This window comes from Stegostoma tigrinum, chromosome 10, assembly GCF_030684315.1.
Source record: "Stegostoma tigrinum isolate sSteTig4 chromosome 10, sSteTig4.hap1, whole genome shotgun sequence".
Taxonomy (NCBI): domain Eukaryota; kingdom Metazoa; phylum Chordata; class Chondrichthyes; order Orectolobiformes; family Stegostomatidae; genus Stegostoma; species Stegostoma tigrinum.
This window is the reverse complement of record NC_081363.1, coordinates 58,062,073-58,084,486: the sequence shown is the minus strand read 5'-3', so window position 1 is coordinate 58,084,486 and position 22,414 is coordinate 58,062,073. Positions and strand designations below refer to the sequence as shown.

General features: G+C 40.5%; 1 protein-coding gene across 4 annotated transcripts in view; it reads right to left on the bottom strand.

Annotated features, from left to right (window-relative positions):
- The window catches only part of ttc6 (tetratricopeptide repeat domain 6), a 219,341-nt gene that overhangs the window by 60,225 nt on the left and 136,702 nt on the right, over positions 1-22,414 (bottom strand). For all 4 annotated transcript variants that reach the window (XM_048537047.2, XM_059649195.1, XM_059649196.1 and 1 more), the window contains 4 exons: positions 12,920-13,070; positions 8,024-8,106; positions 4,606-4,682; positions 2,740-2,888 (listed from right to left, as the gene is read on the bottom strand). In XM_048537047.2, coding sequence (XP_048393004.2) covers positions 2,740-2,888; positions 4,606-4,682; positions 8,024-8,106; positions 12,920-13,070 — 460 coding nt within the window. The remainder of the gene's footprint in view (positions 1-2,739; positions 2,889-4,605; positions 4,683-8,023; positions 8,107-12,919; positions 13,071-22,414) is intronic.

Genomic DNA, 22,414 nt, shown 5'->3' with positions numbered 1-22,414 from the left:
AGCCAGAACAATTGGAAGAGACTGTTACAAAGTATATTCCAACCTCAGTTTCTCTGAAGAACGAGAAAAGGGGAATCTTGGAATTCTGTTTTACACCCCAAACTAATGTAACTTATGAATGGTATGTGTTCAATATTAGGTAACAAAATGAAAAGGAATTCATTGATCAACATGTGTCTGCATTGACACAGCTAACAGAATCCTATGGATTTACAGAACTAAATGACCTAACGGATGACAGGATTGCATTAGGCGTAGGAGATCCTGCTTTGAGGCCATGACTAATGAAAGAGGAGAAACTTTCTCTCATGAAACTGATCAATATGTGTATCAGGGGTGAGTTTGTAATTCAGCAACTAGAACATATACATGGCAGATCAGACCATCCAACAAATGGGCATTCACTTCCAAAGTACTTGCTTCAAATTTGACTTCTTGCAGGATTTGTTAAAACTGTTGAATGAACTCTACTCTAAAGATGATCTATTAAATGCTTTTTAGATGTGATCAGAATTTGATATCTTTCAGAAACGGATGGTCATTACATCAAAAAATTGTCATGAGCTTTAATGGATTGATAAATTTAAATTTGGCAATTCTTGGATCAGTGTTAATATTTAAATTACTGGATTTTTCTAAGGCATTGTGGCACATGGACAGCTTTTAACTTGTTCTCAGATTTCAGATTAGGGAGTCAGTTGGAATAGATGTCTGATGCCTTGAAAAGAAAATCTTGTGCCTATAGTTATTTCTTTCTTCCTTCATGGGACTAATGAGACGCAAAGAGAACAATCACTGATTCGTAGATTTCAAAATAATTTGGATACAGCCATAACAGCATCGACACAACAGAATGATTAGAGGCTGATAGAATGAGACAAAATTGGAAGAATAATAATGGGTGAATGATTGCCAGGAACACCCAAGGAACTGTCACTAACCCAACTGTGACTATGTGCTTGAGCTGTGATCATAGCACCAATATGTGGTGAACTGCCCGAAGTAAAGAAGTAAGATCCTCAAAGTGACACAAGACAAAGAAAATTATGAAGCGGTGGATGAAGATAATGATGAATCAAGTTACACTGGTGACAAGGAATTTTAATTTAATTTATTGTTGTAATGTGTACCTAGGTACTGCGAAAGGTTTTGTTTTGTGTGCAGTACAGGCAGCTCATACCATGCAAAGATCATAGCGTGATTGAACGGATCAAGGAATATAAAGTTACAGCTGCAAAGAAGATTGTTTCAGAAGCAAGATCAATATTAGACCTGAAATTCGAGAGGTCCATCCAGTAGTATAATAGCGGGGAAGAAGTTGTTGTTGAACCTGTTGGTATGCGTTTAAGCTTTTGTGTCTTCTGCCTGACAGAAGAGGTTGGAAGAGATTACAGCTAGGGTAGGAGAGGTCTTTGGTGATGTTGGCTGCCTTTCCAAGGCATCTGGTGATGTATTCATTTGTCATGGATTTCTTCAACTATACTGCAGTACATACTGCTTGTATTTCAACTGTATATATCGTAGATTAGGTAAAATATTATCTTGTTTCAGAATATAGTTAGGATGATATTAGTTGTATTTAACTGTATGCAGGTATAGGGGATTAACGGATTATTCACTTTGCCCCTATTAAAAAGAATCAGACTGAAACTGTGATTGTTGGATGAGACAGAAGATGTTTGCATGGTAATGTGGTCATTCTTTTCATTTTTTTTATAGAATCAAGGTATTGCTGACTTGTCAAGCATTTATTGCTCATCACCCAAACTGCCCCTGACAAAGTAATGATGACCTGTCTTCTTGCAGGTCTGGCAGAATCTGTGGACAGAAATCAAAGTCAATGTTTCATGTCCAGTGACTCTTCTCCAGTTCTCAGGAATGGTCACTGGACCTGAAATGTTATCTCTGCTTTATCTCCATAGATGCTGCCAGACCTGCTGAGCTTTTCCGGTAATTTCTGTTTCTGTACAAGAAACTTTATGAAGACAAGTACAAAAGCAAATAAGAATTGATGGCCATTTATGAAACACTGGATCAATCTAAGGTGGTGTATTGTGTCCAAGTTAGCTACCACAAAAAAGGATAGAAGAACTTTGGAGGTGGTGCAGAAAAGCTTTACAAAAATGATGGTCCTCACTTACATTTACAGATTGGAGAAGCTAGAGTTCCTCTCCTTAACAAAAGGAAAAGCTAAGATGAGATTTGATTAAGTTTCTCACAATTATGAGAGGGAGTTTAGATAAAGTAGTTCGCAATAAATTGTTCCCATTGGTAGAAGCATGGGAAGTCGATGTCTCATACTTAAGATGCTTGGCAAAAGAACCAAAGGTGGAAATTTCACACAACAAGTGGTTAGGATGTGAAATGTACAGTCTGATGAGTGTGGTGGAGACAAATTTAATCATAGCTTACAAAATGGAATTGCATTAGCTCTTGAAGAAAATAAATTTACAAGACCACAGGAGAAATGCAGTGCCTAAAGATCTCTTGCAGAGAACTGGCAATGACTTCAGGGGCAAAAAAACAGATTTCTGCACTGTAGAAAATCTATGATTCTATAAATATGCATCTCTCCAGACCTGATGTTACACCCAGAAGTGTGCACAGTGGAGCTAGTTTCTGGGCATATTACATGTTCCCCAAATTTTTTACTTCTTCACCAGCACCTGCATTATTCAACACTGAAATTCCCCAGATTATATGTCATTTTGAGAAATGTGTTTCAGAAATACATATTACCTCATATCTGCCAGCTTTCATTTGGCTTTTCCCAATCAAAGTTAACATTGGTGCTGTTTTTTCCATTGCATTCAAGTTCTCTGTAGCTTTGTCATAATGTTTTAGAAAAATTTGTACAGTGGCTTGCTGAATTGGAGAGAAGTCAGAAGCTGTTCCAGCAAACAAAACATAAAAGAATGCATTATGAAAGGTCATAAAAGTTCGAAAAAGTGATCCGTTACAAAGTCGTATACCAAGTACAACTGAATAATATAAACGGTCCAAGAAAAATGGCTGTGGCTGTAGCTTTAGTGTTGCCACTTCTAGAGGCATCCAGAAAAGTCACATTAGACGCTCTATGGTGCCTTTGAAACTAGTAGCAAAATCTTGTTTTAACAGCAATGTAAACATTTAGATGCTTACAGTTTTGTAAAGGGTGAATGCATGATTAGGAAAAATATTTATCTTAGTACGGTCAGTTGATTCTGAAAGGGGGCAGCACGGTGGCTCAGTGGTTAGCACTGCTGCCTCACAGCACCAGGGACCTGGGTTTGATTCCACCCTCGGGTGACTGTCTGTGTGAAGTTTGCACATTCTCCCCATTTCTGCATGGGCTTCCTCCCACAGTCCAAAGATGTGCAGGCCAGGTGGATTGGCTGTACTGTTCAGAGATGCGTAGATGAGGAAATTTAATAGGCAAATGGGTCTGGGTGGGATGCTCTCAGAATCAGTGTGAACTTGTTGGGCCGAAGGGTCTGTTTCCACACTGCAGGGATTCGATGATTGATGATATTTCATCTTCAGAGAATCTGAAATACAGTAACAAAATACTTTTGATGCTGGAAACCAGACATATGATCAGGAATGGTGGAAATGCCTGGCAGGTCAGGCAGCAAATGAAAAGATTGGTCAGTAAAAATACGTGCTGCCTCACTGATTGTGTATTTCTGATCTCTTAACTTTCGGAAATGTCTGATGAGCATAATTGCATCAGGACTTGATGCAATGTTGGATTAACAATCTAAAAGTCAACAGACAGTAACAGCCAATTCCTCATTTAATTCCAAAGAATTTCTCTCCGAGCAAATTAGGCTTAAATTAAGCCCACTAGTTCTACACATAGAAATTTATGATTTGTATATTTTTAATGGTAGTAGATTATTTATTACATTTTAAAGCAATCACTGGATGCACAATATATGTGAATCACTACCATCTCTGTCCAGACAAAATTAAGTCAGGAGACAATGAAACAGGTCAACATTCATTTCCAAATGCCCGAACAGGGACAGGACTGCGTTCCCTAGTTTGTGAATCAGATGGTACCACATGGATCACTTGCTCCCAAACTCAGCAATTTTAAGGAACTGCATCCTCTCCAGTTGCCAAGTTGTTTTATTCGATCGATACTTTTTATGCGGTTAACACACAGTACAATCGATCTTATTGGTAAGACAATAGGCAAATGCATGCTGTTCGTAAGAGATGGAATGATTCCTTAAGAATGTTTCTGCAATTCTTCAAATTACAATTGTGCCTCCAAAATGTGTGATCTCTAAGAAAGTCTTGACTAATGAAGGGATTGTAATTTTGAAAAATTGCTTTTTGAATTTTAAAATGTCTGTTCAATTACAATACAAATTATGAGGGTCTAACTATAAATACCAACTATATAATGGTTTTCATTTCTCAAACTTCTAAGTATATAGATGTGTTAATAAATAACTATAGACAATTGAACAATTCAAACATATCAGATGGCTCCCCACCAAAATAATTTAATTTGTACACTAACAATTCAAAACTAATTATACCTGCCTTTACCATTTTTTCTATAATTATCTTAAAGCAAAGTTTAAGAATTTGATTTTAGCATGAAAACATTACCTTGATCGATCTCAGCATAATACTGGATACAAAAACTGGCAAGTTCAAAGTTTTTCATTTGGTACAGATATTGTCCTCTTTAATGAAAAATGAATTAAGAAAAAGATACTAGGTTATGTAACAGAATTTAATTCGATACGTGTACACTCATGTAATACTTGTAAATAAATATTCTTCTATTTAGAAGACAGTCTGCAAAATTGTTGTTTTCACACACAAATCATCAATGATACACAGATGCCCAAAATACACAACCCCATAAATAGAATTATTATTTTTAGCAACATAGTTCTGATATTTAAAAGTTTCTAATTTATCATCTTTACTTTGTGGTACAGGCTAGGACCGCAAAGAACAAGTTTTATTTTGAATGGATTAACATTGCTTCATGAAACAAAAGAAATCTATCAAACCAGATTTCATTCTGGGATCTGACTTGCGCAGTAACATCAGTAACAATAGTTACACAGTAACATGTCCAAAGTAACATCATCTAGTTGTGCTTGTACCTTCAGCTCACTTGTTGCTGAAGCTATCATTCGTATTTTTGTTACTTGTAAATTTGACTATTCTAGTGCATTTCCGGCCGGCCATCCAAATATCATTCAGCCATCACCCCATGCTCACTGACATGCAATGTTCAGTTAAGTCAAATACTTGATTTTAAAACCTCATTTGCTTTGCTCATCCCTACCTCAGTAACAGTATTGTGGCAAACATGCATGCGTTTATAATTCCAGCCTCTTGAACAATCCTTAATTTAGTTGCTGCATCATTAATTGCATTGCCAGCAGCTGCCCAAACCCCAATTTCTCTACTAAAACTCTCTATATCTCTTTTTTTTTTAAAGATTATCCCCAAATCTATCTCTTGCTATTTGACCTATAATCACCTCATATGGTACAGTGTTATATTTTACTTTTTAACAGAAGCATAGAATATAGGAACAGGAGTAGGCCATTTGGGCAGGCTCTGCTATTCAATATGATCAAAGCTGATCATCCAACTAAGTACCCTATTCCCACTTTCTCCCTATACTCTTTAATCCCTTTAGCTGTAAGAGATAAATCTATCTCCTCCTTGAAAATATTCAATGTTTTGACCTATATGAAGCATCTTAGGGTGTTTTATTACATTAAAAGCCTTATAAAATCAAAGTTGGTGATTGCTGCTGTGATATACAATTAGCCGGAGAGCATAGTTCACACGGAAGCTTCATGTTTACCAACCCAACATTCTGTACGGATTAAAGATCTTTGTAGTATGCGTTTTGAGCACATCATTATTCCTGAAACTTAAACAACCTCCAACGCGTTTGCTCTCTGTTGAGCATAGCAGATGAAACATCAGATTGTTTTATTCGCAATGCAAATGCAATTTTGCTACAGTCTCCATTATGTGGCTCCAAAGCAAACTGCAAGAACAGCTTGTTAAAAAATTAAATAAACAACCAATTAATTTATAGCAACCATACATGTCTGATTATCATGGTGGCTTAAACTCAATTAAAACCCAAAGTGATTATGACACCTTAACTGGGCGATACATGTTACTGGTACACCAGGTGATACATTGCAATAAAATGTAACATCAGAGACATTGAGCTGCATCTTATGATTTTTGTCTAACTCTGCGCTATGTCAAGTTTTTTCGAGAGATTTCTGCCATGAGGGCTAGCAGGATTTCTCAGTAAGTTATCAAACTCATCTCATTTACTATCTGACTATGGCCAAATTTTATCACGCTCCATTCCCAGGACAACTCACCACTCAGTAGATAGCCGCCAAAAAAACAGAATATGTTGCATCTTTAAAAGACCATTGTGTACCTATAAGCACCAGCATTCTGAGGCGGCCCTGTTCATTGATGAACAGAATCTGAACCTGTTAGAAAAGGGAAAGATAGTATCATGATTCTCCAGCAGAGACCTGGAGGTGCTGGTCAAGGGGATGATGCAAAGGAGAGGAATCCCCTTCCTGGAGAACTGGGAAAGGAGGTCATGACACCAGACCTTGGGAAGCCTGGTGCGACATCACCACCCAGTCTGTGCTGTTCCATTGTTTGGAGGAGTGGCTAACCATACTGTTAGATGGTCAATGACCTTCTCCATTGCACCCAGATAAGTAACACGCTCTTCTCTCTACTACCTTAGCCTCACTCTAATGCTGTCACCCTCATCATCCCACCATCTTTCTTTCTCTCTTAGTTCTGGAGATGGTTCCCTATGGGTTGACAATGGCCTATTCCCTTCGGTGACCTAACCAGATAGCCCTGGGCAAGAAGTGTCCACAGCCCTGACTGATGACTGTGCATTGCCCAACTGTGTTAGCCCAATCCCTTGACCAACAACATCCTGAGTGGATGCCTGATGTGGCCAATCCCCTGGAGTGGTTTGAGAGACTATCCTTGACTCACTGGCCAGGTGCTTGGATGGCGAATGCCTCTGTAGACTTCAGCAAAGTCGACCACTCTAAGTCTTTGAGAAGAGGCTCCTTGCTTGCTGCATATGCAGTGTGTTTGCTATGTACACCCTTAGCTCGAGGTGTAGGTGTGGGATTGATGTGCACACTGCCTTACAGCAAAATATATACCCCCTGACTGAGGAATGCTGACCAACAAGGCAAAATACCTAGTTGAGTGACTGCACTAAGTGACGAGGCCCTGATACTGTGAGAAAACAGGTAGGTGCTAGGTAGATGAGCATGGAGAAAGCAAGTGGACAACTCTGAGATGCAGTTTGGTCCAATCTGTGAGCTGGGTGCCTGTCTTGGCACACAGTGTCCCTGCAGAAGTTTTTCAATCGTACTTGCTGGTGCATCCTGCAATGCAAATCTGTGCTTTCAAAGTGTCCTGCCAGTGTATCAGAGATGTGCCATGATATTTGTGAGGAGTTGGTTTTGAGTGTATGTGGATTGTGCCCTTTGATTGTGCCCTCAGATACAGTTTGACATATACACAGTATGGAGATCTGTCAGAGTAAGTGGTAAGCTAAATTCACCAGGCATCCACTCTGATTTCTATGTGAGTTTCTTAGTAAGAATCTCCACCCACCACTCACCATACGTATAAAAGATGAAGCAAGATGCTCCCAACATTTAGATGAGTCTTGATGGATTTCTCATTCAATTCTGCCACAGATTTCACCACAGCTCATGTAAGTCAATTCCTTCTCAGATTCCATCCATAGGGCTAGTTTTTCCCATCCCAGCACGGGGTAAACCCACACTGAGCGAGTGGAAATAGACGTGGCCAGTACTAAATGCAAATCTGAATGTGAGATCATGGGGTCAACGTGAATGAAATTCTTACTTTGAGACATTAGTATATAGCCACATCTATAAAGATCTGATTAAGTTATTCATCTTCTTCATAGCACTATGAAAACATTGTTGCAAAAAATAATGTCCTTCATCCTCACCTTAACAGGTAGAAGTAATGTGTTTGAGGCTGGAGGTGAATAGCACATGTTATATCTTTCAATGCCTTTGCCACATTATGGATCTGCCAAAAACAAATGCAATCATGAAACATACCACTAAACATGATTAATTTTTTTTGCTTCTTCTTCTTTGCAACTTTCCCTTCCCAGACTTGCAAGTTTAGCCTTCTGTTTCTGCTTCTTTCTATTAGATTTATTCTCAGACTGCAGTGCAATCAGGTGAACCAGCTCAGAAGATCAAGCAATTTTAAAGATATGAGTTACAAACAAGAACACTTAATTTAGGAATAATGGGAACTGCAGATGCTGGAGAATCCAAGACAACTTGACCTGTCCGTCTTCCCTGGACTGACCTATCCCCTCCCTACTTCCCCACCTATACTCTCCTCTCCATCTATCTTCTTTTCTCTCCATCTTCAGTCCGCCTCCCCCTCTCTCCCTATTTATTCCAGAACCCTCTCCCCATCCTCCTCTCTGATGAAGGGTCTGGGCCCGAAACGTCAGCTTTTGTGCTCCTGAGTTGCTGCTTGGCCTGCTGTGTTCATCCAGCTTCACACTTTGTACACTTAATTTAGGGTTTTGCCACAATGCTTTACACTGGTTTAAGATTCAATTTGTATGGATCAGACTTCACCCACAAAACTGACCATGCTTCCACTCAGACAATGTGAGTTTCCAATGATTGCACTGTTTGACAAGACACACTCATATTGCAATCATTTTTTTTAACATGTACTGATGCAAGTGGGCACAATTTAACACTGATTTTTATCACAAAAAATAGTCCATTCATTAAGAAATTGACAACACAAGAACACTAATGCAATGATTAAAGGAATCAATATAGTTCGAGGCCTTAACATCAAGGTGTGTACAGGGAGCAAAATAGATGTGATAAACCAAGTTTCAAATGTATTTAAAAAACTGCACTAGTTTCTTACACTTAAACATACCAATGAATACTTTCAGTGCAATAAAAAAGAATCAACTATGTTTTAAAACAAAGATCGCTGGATGCTGAAAATCTGAAACAAAAACAGACATTACAGGAGAAACTCAGCAGGTCTGACAGCATCTGTGGAGAGAAATCAGAGTTAACGTTTCAGGCCTGGTAATACTTCTTCTGAACTGACGGTAGCTAGAGAAAGGTAGTATACATGCAGAAGCTGGGGAGGGGTGTATAAGGAGTAAGCAATAAGTCTAGGCCAGACAGAAGAGAGAGAGAGAGAGAGTTAGGCAAACAAAGGGATGGACAATGGTAAGACAAGAAGATAGAAGAGCTACTTATGAGGACCATAAATGGGTTGGTTGTGCTGAAAGCAGGCCATGTGATTGCAGGTCATGGTGTTGGAGACAGGTAAAGGGCACAGAAGGTGTTCAGACGTTAACAATATTGAACTCAATATTGAGTCCTGAAGGCTGCAGAGTCCCCAAGTGGAAAATAAGGTTCTGCTCTTCCAGATTGTACTGAGCCTCAGTGGAGCACTACAGGAAACTTAAGACAGAGATGTTGGCCAGGGAATACGTTGGTGCGTTGTAGTGGCAGGTAACTGGAAGCCTGGGGTAATTTTTGCGGACAAAATGTAGGTGTTCTGCAAAGCAGTCGCCCAGTCTGTGTTCGTACCTTCAATTTAGAGGAGACCACATTGTGAACAGTGAACACAGTAAACTAGTTTGAGTAAAGTGCACGTAAATCACCGTTTCACCTCGCAGGTATATCTGGGGCCTTGGATAGTGAGGAGGAAGGAAGCAAACAGGCAGTTGTTGCCTCTTCTGCAAATGCATGGGAAGGTGCTGTGGGAGTCTTGGAAGGTGTTTGGGGTGGAGGAGGTGTAAAGCAGGATGTGCCAGAGAGAACAGTCCCTGCAGAAGGCTGACTGGGGAAGGGTGTGTTTAGTGGTGGAGGAATGACAGCTTATGATCTTTAGATGTGGATGCTGGTGGGGCGAAAAGTGAGGACCAAGGGAACCTTATCACTGTTGTGGGAGAAGAGAGGGGGTGAGGGCCAAAGTGTGGGAGATGTATCGGACACAGCTAAGAGCTCTGTTGTAGGTGAACAATTTTTGGTTGAGGAAAGATGTGATTGTTTCTGAGGCGCCCTGTTTTTTGTACAATTCCAGGCACATTCTGGACACAATTTGCTGACATGCATTTTCATCATATGAATAGGTGCTAAGCCCAAAATGATGTTTGAAGGAAAACAGGATTGTGTAAAGTCAACAATAACAATATAGATAAATAATTTGAACAGCTTTACCACCCACTCAAGGGAACTGCTGGGAGCAAACCAATTACTAGCAAGTTAATCAAAACCCAGAAAACGGCAGATGCCGGAAATCTGAAACAAAAGCAGAAAATGCTGAGAATAAAACCTTAGCAGATTAGACAGCGTCAGTACAGAGAGAGAAACAGAAGTAACCATTTTCCGGGAAGCGGCAATTTCACGCAGATTGCTATGCTGACACTTCTCTTTTACAGAACAAGAGAGCTCCTCATTTCTCAGAAGAGATTCTACGTGGAACTCCCTCAGAAATGTAGAGTTAAAGTTCCACTCTGGGAGATCTTACATAGCTCAGAACTGTCAGAGGAACACAACCCAAATTCCTTTCTCACAGTAGTCAGCAGCCATATTCTAGAGTGGGTCAGATGGCCAGTCCACGGCGAATGGATGGTCAGATCCGGCAGGAGGAGAAGGGGGAATACTGGGAGTCGGAGCTGACAGAATGGGAGGGAGTGTTTGGGCGGCCAGGTTTGGTCCAGCAGAGGTGGGGGAGTTGCGGATAGGGGGTCATGTTGGTTCTGGTGGGGGTCCCACATACTCTGGCAGAAGTCGGTCGAATGCAGGCAGGGTTTAGGTGTAGATCAGGATGTCAGGTCCCAGAAGGTGGGGTCAGGTCCCAGAAGGGGGCAGAAGGTGGTGGCGGTGATGTCTATTTCGGGGTGGAGGGCGGGGTGCAGATAGTGGTCAGGTCCTGGGGAGGTAGAGGCTGGGCCTTGGGGAGGAGGGCTGGTATTGGTTTCTGGGCAGATTGTTGAGGGTTGTCAGGTCACGGTCTGGGATGTAAGGGGTTTGGGTGATGGCAGTAAGTTGACTATGGGGACAGCTGAATAGTTACTCAGGAATTGCACTGTGACTAATTTTACCAGAGTAACCATTTTACTTAATTTGATTGGAGCCATCCAAAGTCTTTAGTGTTAATAGAGACTTTCAGAGGGGTCCAGGTAGAGAGGAACTGTCCAACAGAATCTGTAATTTACTGCGCAATTCGTTCAGAGTTATTCCATGTTCACAACTCCCACCAATACTGGAAAAACAATATCAGGTCATGGAAAAGTTTGTCTCCTATGTGATCTTTCAGCAGAAGTTAGGTTTACAATAGGTTTCAAGCAAGGGTAGATGGGACAAGGACAGAAAGTAAGGTCTGTGGCAGGTTGGAAGACAAGACCATAACAGAAGAATTAGTCTTTCAGAGCCAAAGGAAATAATGACAGAAGTAAAAGAAAAGGGGGCCTAAGTAGGACTGTATCATATTAAAATGGGGTATGATTCCAGGAGTCACCCAGGTTCCTAACTCTTCTTGTATCATTAGATAATGAGAACAATAGTGAAAAAAAACATATTTTGTTAAAACTGTTCATCTTGTCCTGCATTTGTGAAAACAGCATTTTTCACTGAATATATAGGTTAGATGTGGGCACATTGATTGATGATTGCATAATGTTAAGCACCATTCGCAACTCCTCAGATACTAAAACAGTACATACCCACTGGCAGCAAGACAATATCCACTTGACAATTGGCAAGTCAATTTCACGCCACGCAAGTACATTGCAATAACTGTGTGACAGAATGTAATCATTGCCACATGACATCTAATAGCAATACCACTGCTGAATCCTGCATTGTATTCTGGGGTTACTATTGACTAGAATTTGAGCAGGATTATCCACATAATTACAATGGCTATAAGGGCAGGTCAGAGGCTAGGAATACTGTGGCAAGTAACTCACCTCCTGAGTCCCCAAAGCCCATCCAGTATCTGAAAAGCACAAGACAGGAGTCTGATAGAATGATTCCCACTTGGCTGGATGAGTGTGGCTCCAATAATGTTCACAAAGCTTGAAATTAACCAAGTCAAAGCAGCCAACTTGACTTGAGCTGCAGCTTCAGACTTCCCTCCCTGTACTGCCAATGCACATAATCAGTACTGTGTACCATCCTTAAGACACACTGCAGAAATTCACCAAGGCTCCTCAGACAGCAACTACCTGTCCCATAATCACAACACAGAACATAGAACAGTACAGCAGTGGAATGGACACTTCGACCACAATGTTAAGCCAAACATGATGCCAAATTAAATTGATCCTTTCTGCTTGTCCTTGGTCTATATCCCTCCATTCCTTGTATATTCAGCTGCTTATCTAAAGGTCCCTTAAACACCCCTATTGTATATGCCTTCACACAACCATCTCGAAGGACAAAGGCAGCAGATACAGGGGACACCATCTCCTACTATTTCCTCTCTAAGCCAGTTACCACCCTGACTCAGCAACATATAACTGTTTCTTTAGTGCCAGAGTCAAAATCCTGGAATCCCCTCCCAAAATGTATCAAAGGTTTACCCACACCAAACAGACAGCCTTGATTCAAGAAGCCAGCTCACCATCACCTCGAAGGCAACTAGGAAATGGACAATAAATGCTGGCCCAGCCAGCAATGCCCACATCTCGTAAATGAATAACGAACAAATTGTCCAGAAGATCGGCTAATTCTTGGTAGGAATTAAATTTAGGACTTTAATCAATGTAAAAACATACTGAACTGAACTTCAAAAATCAGTTTTACAATTTTATTTCAAATATATTGTATACCTTCTGATGTGCGTTTGCCCGACACACATACGCTCTTGCTGAAGTTGGTTCAATTTTTAAGGCATTTGTAAATTTACGAACTGCTTCATAATAGAGGTCCAATTTTAGAAGGTAAATAAGCCCAAGATTTATATGAGCTAGGCAAATAGATCTGGAAATAAAACAGAAACTAGTTTAGCCATACAGAAAAGGCTCTGATCCAATAATAATAGTATATAAGACATTATATATGTTAACATTCTGACCATTCTGAAAACGACATTTTCATTTGTGAGTGAACTATTCAGGTGCACATCTGAATTTATTCCCCTTTACTCTGCTTGGTCTTCTATCAATCAATACTCCACAAGTAATGTATGTGTTCTGATTTATCTTCAAAACATTAAACAGTTTGAACTCTGTAGTTTATTAACATGTATGAGTTACCAATCATGAGCATGCTGGTCCTGACCAAAATAATTTTTGCTTTTAATGAGTGAAGAATATCAAAACTAACATCAGAAGTATATTCTAGCTTCATGATAAGCAGTAATCATTTGTCTGATTTTAGTACTCAACAGAAACAATATTTACTGGAACAAGTTGAGATGAATAGCAGACAAATGATGCAGCATTTCTAAAATGATATGCGATGTATCACTAATTAAAATTGTTCCTGTTTAAATCCTGCACAGTTCATAGGTTGTTTGGAAGGGGAACCTCGCAGGGAAAATGAGGCTGGAGAAGTAGTAAGGAGGAACAAAGAAATGGCAGGGGAACAAATAAATGTTAAAGGAACTGAATAGACGTTTTGCATCAGTCTTCACAGTGGAAAACTCCAGTAGCATATCAGAAATTCAAGAGTCAGGGGACAGTGGTGAGTGTGGTGGTCCTCACTAAGGAGAAGGTAATGGAGAAGCTGAAAAGTTGGAAGGTGGATAAATCATTCAGACCAGATGGACTACACCCAGAGTTCTGAAGGAGATAGCTGAACAATTTGTGGAGGTATTGGTGGTGACCTTTCAGGAATGACTGGAGTCAGGGAGGGTCCCAGAGGATGGGAAAATGATTAACAAAACATCCCTGTTTAAGAAGGGAGGGAGGCAAGGCAAAAATCTGTTGGCCAGTTAGCCTGACATTAGTTGGTGGTAAAATTTTACAGTCCATTATTAAGGATGAGATTGCAGATTATTTGGTAATCTGAAATTTCAGTGGTAAAATAGGGCTGATCAGAATGGCTATGCCAAGGGGAGGTCATGCCTGACAAATCTGTTAGCATTCCTTGAGGATGTAACAAATAAGTTAAACAAATATGAGCCAGTGAACATGATCTATTTGGATTTTTGAAGGCCTTTGGCAATGTGCCACACAGGAGGCTACTAGATAAGAGCCTATGGTGTTAGGGGCAAGTACTGCCATGGATATAGGATTAGCTGACTGGCAGAAAGCAGAGAGTGAGGATAAAGGAGTCTTTTTCGAGGTGGCAGCCGGTGACAGCAGAATTCCGTTGGGGTCAGTGTTGGGGCCACAACTATTCACGTTATACATTAATTATCAGGAAAAAGGAACTGACAGCACTGTTGCTGGGTTTGCAGATGACTCAAAGATAGGTGGAGGGATAGGTGGTGCTGAGGATGTGAGAAGCTGAAGGATTTGGACAGGCTAGGGGAACAGGCTAAAAAATGACATATGGAATACAATGCATGTAAGTGTGAAGTTGTGCACTTTGGTAAGAAGAATAGTAGCATAGACAATTGCAAGTTATTAGTCAGCAGAATCACTAGCAAATATTTAAATTTCTAATTTTAATACAGGTAAGTTTCTCATCATTACTAGTCATATCCCCAATCCATTTGGCAGCACATAGAGTCCCTAAGTTCCTTTGCAACTCTGACTTCTTCAAGTATAGTTTAACTTCATTCCCCCATTTGATTATTAAATCACCTTTAAACACAGCATTATTTATCCTAGTTCCGCAAATACCATTATCAGTAAAGATACAACTCAGCACAACCACCTTCATTCAGTTCATGATAGTTCTAATGGCATCATTTCCCCAGAGACATTTTCGTCCAACTACTCAATTACATCACTGTCCACAGAATGGCTGGCTCTGGTAAAATAAGACCCACCTCCTCGATATGCTTGGATAGCTCACACATCTCTTCCCACCCCGTGTCTGTTCTGACTAGTTGCTAAAAATGCTGAAGAAATTCTCTGTCTATCCTGACCACAAGCTGAAACCTCATCTGACAACCTGGTGCTTCTTTTTGGTAGTCAGCCTCTGTTTCCCTAGCAACCTGAGTCGGGGCTAATTTCTCGGAATTTCAGAAGTCTGAGGCCATAGCCATGAAACTCCCCTTCCCAGAAATCTGGAGCTTTTTGGTTTCAGTTTCAAAAACATGGCCTTTTTGATCATTTTTTCACACTCTGGTTTGGCATTACACAGGGAGATGGAGCAGAAGCTGCTGAGAGGGTAAATTTTGCACAGCATCCTCTGCCAAACTGAAGCCAGACAGTGCAGATGGATATAAGCCTCTTGACCGTGGCAGCAGCTGATTGGAATGCCAGCCAATATATCTGGCATCAGGGTCTGCATTTCCTTCAGCTTTCTCCTGCATATCATGGCTTTGAGATCATCATCTGAAACTCCTTTAGCACAACTGTGACCTTGCCCTTTGGTGAACTAGTAAGCCAAGCATTCTTTATCCCTAGCCTGGTCACTTCCATGCATGCAATGTTGTGCTAATCAACATTACATAATATACATACAGTGATGATATGTGAGCTGATAGAAGCAAAAGACAGATAAAATGCCAAGGGCTTGCTATCACTGTTGTTTTACTCTTTCTTTCCTTCTGTCCTCTCCCTGGCTGGAGAGGATCCCTGGGTGTCTGTAATCAGAAAGTCAAGAAAGAAGAAGGTTTTATGAAATAAGGGAAAAGGGATGGAGAACAAGAGGCTCATAGAATCACAAGGTGCAGCTTGTATCATGCATGAAAGAACTGGGAACTGCAAAGTGGCACAAGGCAGGAGCATACCACAATTATAATTGTTCCTAGTAACTCTAGAAGATATGGGCTCTGTAAAGCAAGGCTCAGGATAAGGAAAATCACCTGCCCCATTGAAAATGGCATCAAAGACATGCAGATGTCCTTCTCCCCAGCCAATGCTGCTCTGCCCCAATATATTATACACCCCTTACCTTGCAATAGAAAGGAAAGAAGTCAGTGCAAAAGCAAAGTGATGCAGATGCTTGAATTCGGAGATAAAAACAATTTTGCTGAAAATATTCAGCATATCAAGCAGCATCTGTGGAGAGGATCATCCAAAGTCTGTGACTGTGCTGCATTGTGCCTGGTGGTGTGTCTTCATAGTGGAACACCTGGAAGAATGTGGATACAGTGAGAGACGCATGTGATGATGGTAGCAATGATAGGGGCCTGAGTGTGAAGCAAGGCACCTGTGTCAAAGGGGTGGGGAAGTCCTGAGTGCCAGGGACTCAGTTTGACTGAATGGTGAAGATAAGATCCATTGAGATGTGGGAAAGGCAGGAGAGTGATAAGATAAGGTATCACATGAAGATGATTTCACATTAGATTCAGTGACTATTATAGCATTCTGGTGGCACCATTGACAGTTTCGTGCCCAGAAGCTAGAAACGGACTTTCTTGACTACCTGATCCCAACCTACTGGGGAGTGATTCCTGAAGTGCTTCTGGCTTCCCACAGAACCAAAGTATCTCTCCTATCCACCAACCCCAACACCAAAGACTTCAGCAACACATCCATGACCTTGGAATCCTCTCTCTCTCACTCTAAGCTGGTGTTTTATTTTCCTCATTTATAATTAGAGCAAAATATTCAGCAGCCTCTTCTCATACTGTGCAGCTTCTCTTTAAGAAGAACAGACTGTCTTAAACTGACTGCATCGTATGCTATTAACACTCAGTGCTTAGCTCCATGTTAAGTACAGAGGCAACCAGCAGAGTAGTAGAACCCTAAGCCACAATTATCTATGTGAAGATACAGCACAAAATATGGGTGCCGCCTATCTTCATCTTAATATAGAGATATTCTTGTATAAAATACATGTAGGCTCTGTGGAAAAATGCGAGGTAGCACATTTTACTGGAAGGAATTGGGAAATTAATTACAAGCTTGGAAGATGCAAGTTTAGGTGGGAGTGGAGAAACAAAGGGAACTCAGAACAGAAAAATACCAAGCACTAAGAGTTGAACCACAAATTAAGAAGGACATTAAAAAAATGCAAAGTAAGTACTAGGTCTTGTTTCTAGAGCAATAGAATTGAAAAGTAGAGATGTTATGCTAAATGTGAATTGAATCTTGGCTAGACCACATTTAAGAGTACTCTATGGTGACCAAAGCTATATAATATATTGAGGTTGGAAAGGCACTGGATTGGGTGCAAAGAGAAGATACAACATTGATACAGAAATATGCAGGTACACATTAGGAAAGGATTGACAGGTTGGGTTGAATTCTCTTGAAAAAATTACTGAAGAGTCAATGTAAGTCTTTAAAATTATGAAAGGTTTTGATGGAGTGTTTAGACAGAGAATGTTTCCTCATGTGTGAAACAGTAGAAATAGAGATTATCTATTCAATAGGCAACAAGTAATCCTATAGGGAATTCAGAAGAATTTTCTTTAAATAATGAGTGGTAAGAATGTGGACCACAGGGTGTGGCACAAGTGAATAGGACAGATGCATTTGTGAAAGCTGGACATACAATTGACAAAGAAATAGTTTTGATGGAGGATTTTGGTAAAGAAATTTGGAAGGAAGTACAAGTAGCAAATAAACACCAGCAGGACTGGTTAAACTGAGCAGCCAGTTTCTGTCCCTGTACTTCTTTGTACTCTTATGCAAACCTTTTTGAATGTTTCCCATCAGATTTTCACATTCACTTGCATAATGCCTTATTTCTAGAGTATTCCAATTAGCAAGATGTAACTTTGCTGGTGGTGAGAGGGGTTCTCCCCGTCAGATCCATCATATACATTTAGCATCTCAGCATGCTGTACATGGTCCACAAAGAGTTTGCTGGAAGGAACAGGCCATCAACTGTTTCTTTCTGAAAAGGGCATTAGAAAAGAATGCAGAAAGATACAGTGGTTTTTATCCAGGTTAATTCTGAGCAGCTCTGTGATATAGGATATGATGGTCTGCAGACTGTTTGCAAGGTCACATATTAAGATTTCTGCTGAAAAGCCATCCACTTACAAAGATGCACCTTGGTCTGCTCAAAGCTTGCAGGTATCCCGGTGCACGGAGCTGTCCACAGCCAAATATTGTGAACTGGCACAATCTAAAGCCCCAGCTGATATCCTAAAGCACAGGATGGTTCACCCAAATGCTCAAAGAAGAAGCTGCATATTAGTGGAACCTCCTACCAATACCATCCTGCTGGATCCAGTATAAACCCTGAGGCTATGTGTATCAGGCACAACGTTTAATGTAATAGTAGGTGCAATCTGTTTTAAAATTACTCTGAGGCACGTTTGAGTGTGATGTACTATGCTTAAACAAATTAATTAACACTGCACTGTGTAAGCTGCCACAGTTTAATTTTACTGTATGGTATCTTTACACATTCTATCAGATACCACAACCAGCTTGAACATGTGTTTTGTATGTCTTATGCAAATTGATAGTCAATATTCAATTAATATGTCTCTGTCTTTTAAAATTGACTTCACAGAGACAAATTATATTTCAGAGTTTTCTATTTACGCAGATATGTATTTATTTTCCTTATGGGGGGTCAATCAACAGCTTAGCATTCACGTAACAGGCATGTAGGGAAAACAAAACTATGGATAAGCCTCTGTAATCCAACTGCTAAGGAACGGAATTATTTTACTCCTTAAAAACATTTATCTGTCAATTACTACTAAACACTATTGGCTTATTCATTTGTTTATTTCTTACCCAAACTGGATCAAATTCCATACCTTTATCATACTACTGAAAATGATTATCAATTGATAAATTTGCTTTGTAGCTTAGCAAAATATAAAGGTTTTTGGCATAATGCATTCTGAACTAACATGGGCAAATTTGCACATAAATTCACATTTCAAGTCTTGGAAGCTTGCACATAGGAAAAGGGATCTGAAGGAGCTTAAATTGTAAAAATATGGTGTGGTAGATAAACTGAGGAAGCAACCTGTTGGTTCTCTAGAAGGCTGAAACAAAGGCAAACAGAGACTGTATGACACGTTAGAAGAGATGACAGAATATGCATTATATATATATGAGCAAAAAACTAGCTGATTTTTAGGTGAGCTTCAAATGTAAGAAAGGAAGCTTGCTATGACTGTCACATCTGCTCATATAGTGGATATTAACTGCTCAAGTTCTTTACATGTATAAAATGATTTTGGATGTCATGGCGTGACAAAACACAGTGTACAACAATAATGATCCAAACATTCCGCTTTTCATAAAAGGAAAAGAGATTGCTTGCCCTAAAATTTGCAAGCTACCTGGCAAATGTAGACCATATGAAAATGACCATGCGTGAATAAAATAATGTTTATTCTTTTTAGTCCATTCCAACTTCTTCTGTCTTGCACATACATGCATAGTTTCAGGTTTTCAATGGTTACACATGCAAGTTGTTGTTCTCCTGGATTTTACATCTGGTGGTTCCTGGGATGATGTTTCAGTCTGGTCAGGATGTTTTTACTCTGGGCCAGTCTGCTGTAGAGTTAGTACTTGAGCCACCAAGCCTAAACAAGGGTGATCGCTACAGGACACAGCTTCTCCATTTAACTTTGCTGCAGTGAGTGTTGCTACTGTGGTTATTGTTACAATTGATCAATTGAATTTGTCAGAAAACAGTTCACATCTGCATTAATGATCAGTCAGGCCCTGGTTCAGTTATTAAAATCCAATCTGCCTCAGCAGCTGTCTGCATTGGCACTCTTCCAGAGCAGTACAAATACCAAATAACAGGCACACTCTTCTGTACCTACTAAATGACATCCAGAAAACTGCAGCATTCATCCACCTTCACTTGCCAGTACTCATCCTTCACACTGACTTTAACTTTGGCAAATTGTGGTAGAATTTTTTTATCAATTGTGGCATGTGGTGGTGAGATCTCTTCAAAGCTTTACAGAGGGCCTTTGAATCAATATACATTCTCAAGATTTCAGGCTATTTCCCTTCTACTATGCTACTAATTCAGTCTGTAATGTGATTAATTTTTATAATTACTCCCATCTTTTCATGCTCCTTATCATTCTTATCTCATCTTATCGTTCAGGCAGGATTTGATGGCAGGTGAAACTTTCCTCAGGAAATGTTGAAGTGATCTCATACTCTCATGTACTTCAGGATGATATTTACCAGCTAGACAGCTAAGACCTGTGGAAATATGTTTGTAATTCGTCAGGAGAGTGGTTCATTTGTGGAATGAGCTGTCAGAGAAAGAAGTGGATGGAGGTACAGTTACCACATTTAAAAGACATTTGGATAATTTCATGAAGAGAAAAGGTTTGGAGCAATGTGGTCCAAGTGCAGTCAGGTTAGACTAGTTTAGTTTAAGAACATGGTCAGTGTGCACTGTTTGGATCAAAGGGTCTGTTTTCATGCTGTACAATTCTATGACACTATGACTCTGAGGGAAGGCTAGGCAAGTAATTCTTAAAGCTTTATTGCCACTATGTTCTCTATTTCTCTCTGACCAAAAGAAGCAGGAAGAACAAGCAGATGATTTTTGCTAGACTTGCAGGCTTTGTGTGGTAGAGGGTGCCATCAAGTGTATACTCATGGATTTGCAGAGGGTGCTACTAAATGCTGAAATGGACAGCAGCTGCAAGGTTACCATTCAGTGAATGCTCAACACAGCGCCAGGGACTTGGGGTGCTCCGGTTTCTTCCCATAGTCCAAAGATGTGCAAGGTAGGTGGATTGGCCATGCTAAGTTGCCTGTAGTGGCTAGAGATGCTTAGGTTAGGTGAATTAGATATGAGAAAAATGCAGGGGTAGGGGAATGGGTCTGGGTGGGATGCTCTTCGGAGGGGCGGTGTGGGCTCGTTGGGCCGAATGGCCTGTTTCCACACTATGTTTCAGTAGTTCAAATATGTGCCCACTATCTAACAGCACACACGACACTTTTACTCTGCTGGTACTTGAGCCGCCAAGTCTAAACAGAGGGTGATTGCCGGGGGACATGGTGCCACCATTTAACATATGACCAATGCTGTTCTGTAACTTGACCAGACACGTGGCCACCACTGAGGGCCGTGTTACTTTACAAAACAGCAACTTTTTGGGGTGAAGCAAGGGTCTGCTTGCTTTCTGTGTTCAGCAGATAGTGTCCTGATTCATAGTGGTCTGGCTCATCCTCCAAAACCTGGCCATCATTAACGCACAGACCTTTTCAATAGCAATATAACGAGCATCTCAGGGCAGGAGGAGGATGAAGGAGAGAAGGAGAAGACAGAAAAAGAAGAACAGGAAAAAGGTAGGCATCAACCAACATCATTTCTCTGGCGAAGCTTTCTGCAATTACCTGATTCAACTACGGTTCCATGGAATACAAACCTAAATTCATTTTGTATAACAGTCATATTCCTTACCTTCTCATTGTTATGGGCAATAACATGCTCTAGGCACAATCCTTAAATAACAGCCACTACAAAATAACATCTGATAACCCAGCCAATAGTCTAAAAAACATGACTAACCAACTTTCCCTTGTTTGCTGCTTTGTCGGTACCTTTACCTAGTCCAGTTATCCTGTGCAGTATTACACCAGTGACTGCAAGATGGTGCAAGGCTGTTGACTTTTACTCTGGGTGACTACAGATGGCCTTGCAGAATTTCTTATTGTGGATGTAGGAAGCCCAGCCTCCAGTGCATGGCTTCAGAATGAGCTGCAGAAGTCTAAGTTGACTGACTTACAGGCAATAGCAAAGGCACCGATTATTAATCTGCTGGAGAACTGACTGCTGAACCCTGTGAGACCCTGCAAGTCACTTTGAATCCTGATATCAGAGTTCTGTCTGCAGCCTCAGTCAGCATGGCAATAGGCTGAAATTTCTTGACTTTAGTCAGAGCTTCAAGTATACAACTCAGATAGTGGATGGTTTCTGCTGTTATGGCATTGGAGACAGAGATACTGAGAATGCTGCACCATGGTAGAGTCTGTAAGTGTTCTCAAGGAGTTGGGAACTACTTTCACATTGGAACAGTTTTGGACATAGGCCTGCAGCAGGATTTCTCTACGGTTCTTAATAGTTAGACTATAATATCTGGCAGGCCTGTCAATGCACTAAGTCCATCATTATGCATGCCTATCGGTCTTTTTCTATCCTTCAACATCATCATCTGAGTCCGCTCTGGAAAACAACTTGTATGCAAACCCACTTTCCACTGTGCTAATCTGGTGGCAGGACACTGAGGCCCAGTGACTCCACTTGCAGATCCTCTTCCTATGCTACTTGTAAAATATGTACACCCACCCCCCATCAAAGCCAAT